Source organism: Lucilia sericata, unplaced genomic scaffold (genome assembly GCF_015586225.1).
Source record: "Lucilia sericata isolate MDLA Ls3-8-SP2 unplaced genomic scaffold, ASM1558622v1 Contig000170F_arrow, whole genome shotgun sequence".
In the NCBI taxonomy this organism is placed as follows: domain Eukaryota; kingdom Metazoa; phylum Arthropoda; class Insecta; order Diptera; family Calliphoridae; genus Lucilia; species Lucilia sericata.
This window is the reverse complement of record NW_023994199.1, coordinates 254,569-263,951: the sequence shown is the minus strand read 5'-3', so window position 1 is coordinate 263,951 and position 9,383 is coordinate 254,569. Positions and strand designations below refer to the sequence as shown.

The 9,383-nt window shown below is 32.5% G+C and overlaps 2 protein-coding genes across 2 annotated transcripts; both read right to left on the bottom strand.

Moving 5' to 3' along the window:
• Window positions 1-5,634: 5,634 nt before the first annotated feature.
• On the bottom strand, window positions 5,635-6,110 carry LOC119601497. The gene is made up of 2 exons (XM_037952454.1): window positions 5,913-6,110; window positions 5,635-5,854 (listed from the first exon to the last, which is right to left on the bottom strand). The coding sequence occupies exons 1-2, from the start codon at window positions 6,106-6,108 to the stop codon at window positions 5,703-5,705; spliced, it is 348 nt and encodes a 115-aa protein (XP_037808382.1). The 5' UTR covers window positions 6,109-6,110; the 3' UTR covers window positions 5,635-5,702.
• Window positions 6,111-8,603: 2,493 nt separating this feature from the next.
• On the bottom strand, window positions 8,604-9,109 carry LOC119601496 (turripeptide Ici9.2-like). Its single transcript, XM_037952453.1, has 2 exons — window positions 8,871-9,109; window positions 8,604-8,804 (listed from the first exon to the last, which is right to left on the bottom strand). The coding sequence occupies exons 1-2, from the start codon at window positions 9,073-9,075 to the stop codon at window positions 8,761-8,763; spliced, it is 249 nt and encodes an 82-aa protein (XP_037808381.1). The 5' UTR covers window positions 9,076-9,109; the 3' UTR covers window positions 8,604-8,760.
• Between the last annotated feature and the right edge of the window lie 274 nt (window positions 9,110-9,383).

Here is a 9,383-nt window from a genome sequence, read left to right as displayed (position 1 = left end):
TTCTTAAGTCAGTTATAGTTAATGCCGATAACTCACTGTATGACGAAGACCTTATCTGGGCGGAAGGGTCAATTATGGACCGATCCTCATAAAATTTGTCAGAGAGATTTTAGTTCTTATCAAACTAGTTTATGCCAAATTACGTTGCTATACTGACAAGTTGAAGCATGTTATGAGCGATAAAGTCTTTATCTGAAGTGGACTTTATATGGGGGTAGGATCAATTATGAACCGATTCTCATAATATGAGAGTCTGATCTTAGTTCTTATAAAACTCGTTCATTTTGAATTTTATCGCTATACTAGTATTATTAAGCCAGTTCTGGGCGTTAAAGTCATTTAATGAAGAGGACCTTCATGGAATGTACGTTCGATCTTCATAAAATTTGACAGAGAGATATTAATTCCTATAAAACTTGTATATGTCGAATTTTATTGCTATACTGGCAAGTTATGAGTGTTAAAGTCGTTATATGAGGAAGACTTTATATGGGGGTTAGGATCAATTATGGACCAATTCTCATACAATTTTACAGACTGATGTTAGTTCCTATAAAATTCGTTAATGTCGAATTTCATCGTTATACTGCTATTCTTTCTTAAGCCAGTTATGTGCGTTAAAGTCATTTTATGAGGAGGACCTTATATGGGGGGTAGGATCAATTATGGACCGATTCTCATAAAATTTGGTAGAGATATTTTAGTTCCTATGAACTTAGTGACCTGGAGTTTTATAGTTATAGTGACTTTTTTAATACACTTGTGACGGTTTAAACTGTATTCCGGGGAACACTTGTATGCGAGTTAAGTCAAAGCTTCGACCCATATTTCTTATTTCCAATACTAAACACACAGCATAAATATAGGATATTTGTGCAACATTTCAGCTCTCTAGCTCCTTCCGTTTGATCTCTATAGTTCTTTCAACAGACAGATAGACGGATATGGCTAGATCGTCTTAGAATTTATTAAAAACCACCAATACGTATACTTTTGTGGGTCTACGATAAATATTTTGCTGTGTTACAAACAGAATGACAAAATCAATGTATGTGCCTCTATCTTTTCTGATAGTGAGAATACTTAAACAGTTTTTAATTTGGTTTAATTATCACGTTGTTTAAAACCTACATTTATAAATTTTATTAAATGTTTAATTGATTCTACGTTAAACGTATTATTTCAATTAATAATTTGATTATTTCAATCATTAACTTAATTGAATTTTAAATAAATTTTAAACTATTGTTTCAATTAATAATTTGATTGTTTCAATCATCAACTTAATTGACTTTTAAATAAATTTTCAACCAAACTGTTTAATTTATTTGATTAGAGTTGTTGCAACTGTCGATTTATTAAAATCAAAATATCGTGATAACTTGATTTCGAGATATGGACTTGTAAATCGGACTCCACCTCTCGATTATTTCCTTTGACAGGTTCGCATTATTCCTGTTATTCGCGACATATGCTCGAAAAAGTAGAACAAAATTTAATGGCAAGTGTTTATGCCATGTCTTGATCTTAAAAAAAAAACAACTTTTTATATTCGTATTTATACATATTGCTATTTATAGAAGTTATTATGGTGAAACAATTCAATTAATTTCAAATAAATTTATAAATTTACGTTAGAAATCGTAGAAGAAAACAAAAACAAGCAAATAAATATACTATATCAATAGTTTTATTCTCGAAAGGGTCTATGGACTATAACTGAACTTTATAGAATAATAATAAAGTTATGATTTTTGTCTTGATGTAATTTGTTTATGTTACATTATATTGAACAGGAGTAATATAACAATTACTAACAAGTTCCAGGACTAAAAGATACAACACCTAAAAGAAATTATAAACAATATGAAACAAATTTGTTTATTTGTAAAAATAAAACATAAACTTACCAAGAAAGTCCATACATTCTTCGTCATTCAACCAACAATCATTAACATATAGCCTTTTGGATCCATCGTGTAGTAAAACACATTGAGGATCATACTCTTTAGTACAATCAGATGGACATGGTATAGTTGTTGCAAACGAAGTATTAATTGCAAGACTTTTTAACAAAACAACTAAATAAATTAAATATTTTAAACTGAACATTTTTGAGAGCCACAAGTTTTCCAAATAATGTAAAGCAACTGCTTCAAATTTAATTGTAATTAAGACTTTATAAAGTTAGTAATTGGAATTTTTTTTAGGTGAAACAATTAAATTAAATGTATTTAATTAACAAATTCACGCTACAGATTTTCATACCCTACATGATGGCCCTTTTTTCCTGAAAAAGTAACTCTTATAACCATTGTTTGCTAAGTTTTTCCATCTGTTTGGCGTCAATTGGATTACGAATTGTCCATCGTTGGAGGCCATTAATCCAGTTTTGGATACTCTGTTATAAAGCGAAGCATCTCCAAGACAGAACTTTCTACATCGATCACCACAAATAGTAGTCGGACGGGTCAAGGTTTACACTGTAAGGCGGGCAAGGCAAACCTTCCTAATTATTTCTTTTTAAATAGTTTTAACGGGTACTGCAACATGTGACAGAGCGTTGTTATGATATAATATTATGCGCTCGTGTCTGGGTGTTGTTAGACCATTGTTCGCTTCAAACGAATCAGTTGCATTCGATAGAAGTTTTCTGTGATAGTCTAGCTAGGCTTCACATACGATCTCTTAGGCCTATGGTTACCGCAGTGGATCCATTTTTCAACGCAAGTGATGATTCGATGCAAAAATTACTTTCTTTTATAGCATTCTAGGAGCTTTTCAGAATCGCAAAAATTTTAAGGTCTATCGGCTTCATTTGTATGGTGCTCAATGTTCCTGCTTTTGAACGAATCTGCTGCATGCATATATGTATTTCATAAGTTCCCAATAGTTTTGGAACCTCTTGTTGAGTTTGACAAAAAAAAAGATTAATGACTCATATTCTTGTTTTTCAAACTTTTTTTTGACTGGCCTGGGCGACCTTTGTCTTCCTAGTAAAAAATAGCTCTTCTGAATCCCACATTGAAACCGATTAAACACATTCATCATAAGATACGGTGAGCGAATGTTTTAAAGCAAACCTTCACGCTTATGACTAATAACAAAACTCGATTCCTAAAGATACAGAATGCTTTACGGTGGATGCAGGACTTGGCACATACTCTTCTCTTGACCCAAGGCCGAAGATTATTGAAAATGGTTAAAATCCGTCCATTATTTCGTATAGCCTCAAACAATCGGTTGTAGTAGATTATTAAACAGACATTGAAGCGACAAAATATCTAAAATCTGCGACTAATTTTAATTTTGCACACTTTTGCGAAACTAAACTTCCAAAAAATATATATGTATATTTTTTAAAGTTTTAGTCAAGAAAAAATTTTATTTTTTATTTCAAGAACTTTTATTTCAACACCCATTCACATTATATATAAACACAAATTGAATTCATGACATATCATACTATCTAAAGCCAAACAATCCTAGTAATGGATCAGCCTCTGGTATTTGACAATATCCTGGTTTATAATCTTTAACACCTTATCAAAAACAAGGAATATGTTTGTAAAATTATTTATTTGAAAAATTAAAAAAGAAACTCACCTAGAAATAGCTTACAAGTTTCGTCTTTCAACCAACACTCACTAGTTAATTGTAAAGTTGATCCATCATTTAGTGTAGCACATTGTGCCGCAAACACTCTAGGACAAACGGAGGGACATGGGCCATAAGATGGAAATGACGTGATCATTTCAATATTTATTAATAAAAGCACTAAATAAATAAAATCTTTTTGTTTAAACATTTCAAAATTTTCAAGTATGCCATTGTAATTGTGACATTGTAGTGCTATTTATAGGCTATTTTCGACCGTAACAATTAAATTAATTATAGTTAATTATAATATTCGTGGTACAGATGAATTTTTGGAACCCATACCAGGGCTTACTGGTAAAAGAAAGCATACTTTTATGAATTATACCACAACTTTTTATGAAAACGTTTAATATGCCTAAATACATCGGAATTAAGGTGATTATGTATCTCATATTCTTCACGTAGTAGGGCGCCAGTATAGGTATAGGCCTGTCATTCTTTATGGTCTGAGAATGGAACTGATGTTAGATGGTGAACGATCGGGAAAGACTACTCTGCCCGACAGGAGTCTTGTACTGATTTAGTAGACCTTTTACTTCAGGTAAGTTCTCGATGCCGTTGCCATCTCATCAGGATGCATATTGTTTCATGCTATGCGACTTATGGTTGAGGCCCACCACTCAATTTGTCGGGGCAATTATTGGGTTCGAATTGACTTTATCCTTTGTCACATTATCTGACATACAGAGGGATTATGATTTATTGGCTAGTTCGGACTACCAAATACGTCTCTAGGTGCTGTTGTCGAATCAACAGGGCTATCGCAGTAATTTGGTTGCGCGGTCTTTAAGAGGTTAAGGAATGCACTGGAATAGGCCATTAATTTAATTGCATTTAATATAATGTAATTTTCATGACATCTAAACCGGCGTAAGATACCGGAAGATTGATTTCACCTGATGTTCGGGTCACCCCTTCTATTGACTTTAGACCAGTGATTGCTTTTTCCTTGTCGGATTATGCATTGGGATTGATCTCATGCTGTCTGCCAACAGATTAGATAGTTCGAGTACTTCAATTGTACTTCAATGGACCGGCACAGCTACCTGATTTCTTTATAGAAGAATTCAGGGCGCATGGTAGACCGTTCTCAAGTCTACCCAGTGCATGAAAAAAACACCGTGAAAAAATGCCGCCAAGACGGGTGTTCTTGTTAAGCACTTAGACATTCTTGTCATACTGCGATCACTTTATGGAAAATACTTTTTTCAAAATATGTAGGTATTTTGCAGACTATAGGAGCTGTAAATATTTGCCCACAAGGTTGAGCGATTTGATAGCTCTGGATTATTTTCTTTGAGGCCAAGAGATGTCTATAGTTTATACTGATAATGCTCGAAAGCCCAAAATTGGATGTGATGTATCATTATATTTCGTTCATATACAACTTGTTTATGTCGAATTCTCTTGAAGGGGACTTAATATGGGCGCTAGGGTTAAACATGGCCCGATTCTAATACAATTTGCTAAAGTGATAGTGATAAAACTCTGCGTGCATTAAACTATTCTGTGCTAATTTGATTATACAGCATAGATATTTATGACATTTATGAGATCACTATTGATCCAATCATGCTTTCAACAGACAGACGGACATAGCTATATTATTTTAGAATTTTAATAAGGACACAAAATATACATACATACTATGTATATACTTTTTTATGATGGGTATAAAAAATGCCTCAAATATCTTGCAGAAAAAAACCAACTGAATCATGAAATTAGGGGTTTTCTATATATGAAAGTGATTTATATTGAGATGCGTATTTATGAAAGGTTAAGTGATATGTAGCTATCACTCGGATTCTGAGTCTATTTCTTTATATAGGACCAATTTTTTAGGCCGTTGTGAACTTTTTTTGGTTTTTTAAAATCCAATCGCTTAATCAGTAAAAATCTTTGAAAAATTAAATTTTCTATTAAGAATAGGGTTTTATAATATAAAAATCAGAAATGAAAATCTGAGATCAATTAAATTTGTTGCCTTTTATCTAAACGAAATTAATTTTGATATAATAAATTAAATTATTATATATTCCTTAAAAAAATGGCAATGGTGCAAAAAATGATGGATAACCCCTTGGTCGAGGACGGAATGATGGACCCCATTGTTGAGGAAGGAAGGATTGATGACCCCATGGCCGAGGACGGAATAATTGATAACAAGGTCCATCCGTATAAGATATAATATCTAATAATAAAAAAATATGAAATTTTTTTTTATTTGAAATCAATTTTAAAAAAGTTACCTTTAAACCATCTGCAAGCTGGGTCAACAACCCAACACTCAGGAAATTCTTGTTTTGATCCATCGTGTAGTGTTGCACATCGCTTTTCGTCATCGAGACAATCGTAGCGACATGGTCCATCGAACGGCAATGAAGTGATCATTTTAATGTTTAATAATAAAACAGCTAAATAAATTGAATATTTTATTTTCAACATTTTAAAGTATACAAATGTAATAGTGACTTTACAGTGTTATTTATATAGATTTTTTTGTGGAGTGAAATAATTAAATTACTTGCAGTTAATTTAAAATTTACGCTACAGCTGACATTTGTTACCCTACATAATGATTTGCTGATAATAGAAAAACGTATAATTACTTTAATGTAGACTAAAAAGCAATGTTTAAAAAGTGATCTTCAAAGCAGAATGGTCGTTATTGGTTTTCCAGCAAAGATTATAGAATTAAAATCTAATTCGTGTTCAAAAAAAGCGGGATAATCGCTCATTTGAAGCATATTACAAGTGTCTTTGCTGAGCGGTATCGTATATGATTATTACTGGTCTTTCAACTAAAGGTTCATTCACACCTATCAAATATTTGACAAAATGACTTGAATCCTATAGAATCAACACTTCGATCTTTGAAGTTATAACTTAAAACAAGTAAGAATGTTATATTCGGCTATGCCGAATCTAATATACCCACCATCAAACCGTATGCCTTAAAAGGAATAGGTTTTAAGTCAATTATGGCACCTTTTTATTGTCGATTTTCATATCTGTACTCGTAACTCTGAAGGTGGCGTTATATATGAGGGGCAGGTGCAAATATGTTTAAGCCGATAATTACAGTTAAAGTAATTTTCTAAGGGGTAGATAATTATTGCCCGATCCGCATTATATTTGTGGACCGATTTTGGTTCATACAGAACTTGTTAATATCGAATATAATCGCTGTACTCGCATTTTTAGGTCAGTAATTTTCATTAAAATCATTTTTGGAAGAGGGACTTATATGGAGGTTAAGGTAAGTTAGCGACCCATTCCACATGAAATTTGATAGAAAGATTTACGTTCCTATTTTTATATGTTATGTCGTATTTCATAAGTGTACTTGTATTTTTAAGTCAGTAATGAGCGTTATAGTCATTTTCTGAAGGGGGCCTTCCTTGGGGGAAAGGTCAATTATGAACCGATCCTCATACAAGTTAATAGACCGATTCTGTTTTATATACATCTTGCTTATGTCGAAATTTATCGCTGTACTCGTATTTTTAGTACTGAACGTTTAAGTAAAGAGGACCTTATATGGGGGCAAGGGGTAATTTTATATATTTCGTAGAAAGGTTTTGGCTCATACGGAATTTATTTGTGTCGAATTTCATCGGTATATTCGTATTTTTAAGCCAGTAATGAGCCTTAAAGTAATTTTCTGAAGGGGGCCTTATATGGGGGTAGGGTCAATTATGGACCGATCCTCATAAAATATTATATATAGTTTATGTCGAATTTCACCGCTGTAGTAGCATTTTTAAGCCAGTAATGAGCGTTATAGTAGTTTTCTGAACGGAACCTTACATGGGGATAGGGTCAATTATGAGTCGATCCTTATAAAATTTGGTAGAGATTTTGGGTCATATGAAACTTATTTACATATGTCGAATTTCATCCCTATATTCGTATTTTTATGTCAGTAATGAGCGTTAAAGACATTTTCTGAAGGGGACCTCATATGGGGGTAGGGTCAATTATTGACCTATCCTCATAAAATTTAGGAGAAAGATTTTGGGTCATACGAAACTATTTTATGTCGACTTTACTCTCTTTATTCGTCCCTTTATAGCAGTTATGCCTGCTTAAACTGTATTCTGGGGGTACACTTGTATGGGGGATAGGTGAAAACTTCAACCGATATTGCCCATTTTCAATACCAAACAAAGTACAGCAATAGAAAAATGTGCAAAATTTCAGGTCCCTAGCTTTCTTTGTTTGGACTCTATCGTCCTTTAAACAGACGGACAGACATGGCTAGATCGTCTTAGAATATAATAAGGACCCTGAATATATATATACTTTTGTGGGTCTATGACCAATATTTCGATGTATTACAAACGGAATGACAAAAACAATATACCCCCATCTTTTTTGATGGTGGGTATAAAAATAGTAGGTGTGAACGTACCTCAAGTGTGTCGAAATATAGTTATAGCGTACAAATATAATAAAAAGTCATATAAAATGTCAAAAGGTTTTGACTTAGTCATTTGTGTAGGATGTTAAGTATTATCTCCGTATAAATAACGTTTCACCTAAAACGACGCCTCCAAACTAACGCGTTCTAAGTGTCATTATAATGTCTTGCATTCTATGTTATTTAAATCGACAGGTTGGACTGTTAGATGACAAAACAAGTTGTATACACAAAGCTGTCTTCACTCTGTTATAGCATCTCAAATATGGCTGTAAACGACGTGATGGATTAATTCGGCTCAGCACTGCTCAATCCTTTAGAAAAGTATTTTGGTCACTGGGTTAATAATCTGTGTAATCGAATAAACCTCTTTATGGGAAATAACAACTCTTTAGGTGTGGGCCCTATTATTTTTTCAACATAATAGGACATGTCCGTCCATCTATTGTATTATCGTCTTAGAATCTAAACAGAATGACATCTCTTTTGATCGTGGTGAAATCAGAATATCGAGATATCAGTTACTAAACTAAGCCTCCTGGGGTATTCGAACAACCCATGTAACTTATATTTAACTGTTTATATATATCACCTTTATTTGATATAATATCAAAAAAAATCGTTTAAAATTTTGAAAAAATTAAACTACTCCTTTTATTTTGACATCATCATTATTACATTGATTGGGGACAATGTCCAGCTTTAATACTTTTTACACCTAAAAATATAAAAAAGAATTTACACCACCTAAATTTAAAAAAATAATAATAACAATAAAACTTACCCATATACCTCTTACAAGCTTCCACATTAAGTAAACATTTATTGCTAAATTCCAATGTAGATCCATCGTATAGCGTAACACATTGTGGATTATATTCATATGTACAAATTTGTGGACATGCAGAGTTCACGACTGGAGATGAATTGATCATTTCTAAGCTTACTATCAAAACAGCTAAGTAAATAAGATGTTTTAATGAAAACATTTTTCTTGCAATTCAATAACTAATTAAACTGAAATAAACTAAAACTTTAATAACATTGCAACGGCTTTTATATGGGTTTGCTAAGAGCTGATCATTAAGTTGATTGTTATTAAATAAGTTTAGAGATCAGCTGTGGTACCCTAATACATGCATACTTCGTAAGATATTCAATTTGCAAGCCCCCGAGTATACTCGGCTAGTTTAAGACAATGCCTAATCGCTAGATAGAAATATAAATCTTAATATTTTTTAATCCTTAATATAAAACTGAGACTTAAGATGGATTAGCGGACCCAAGTCGAAGACAA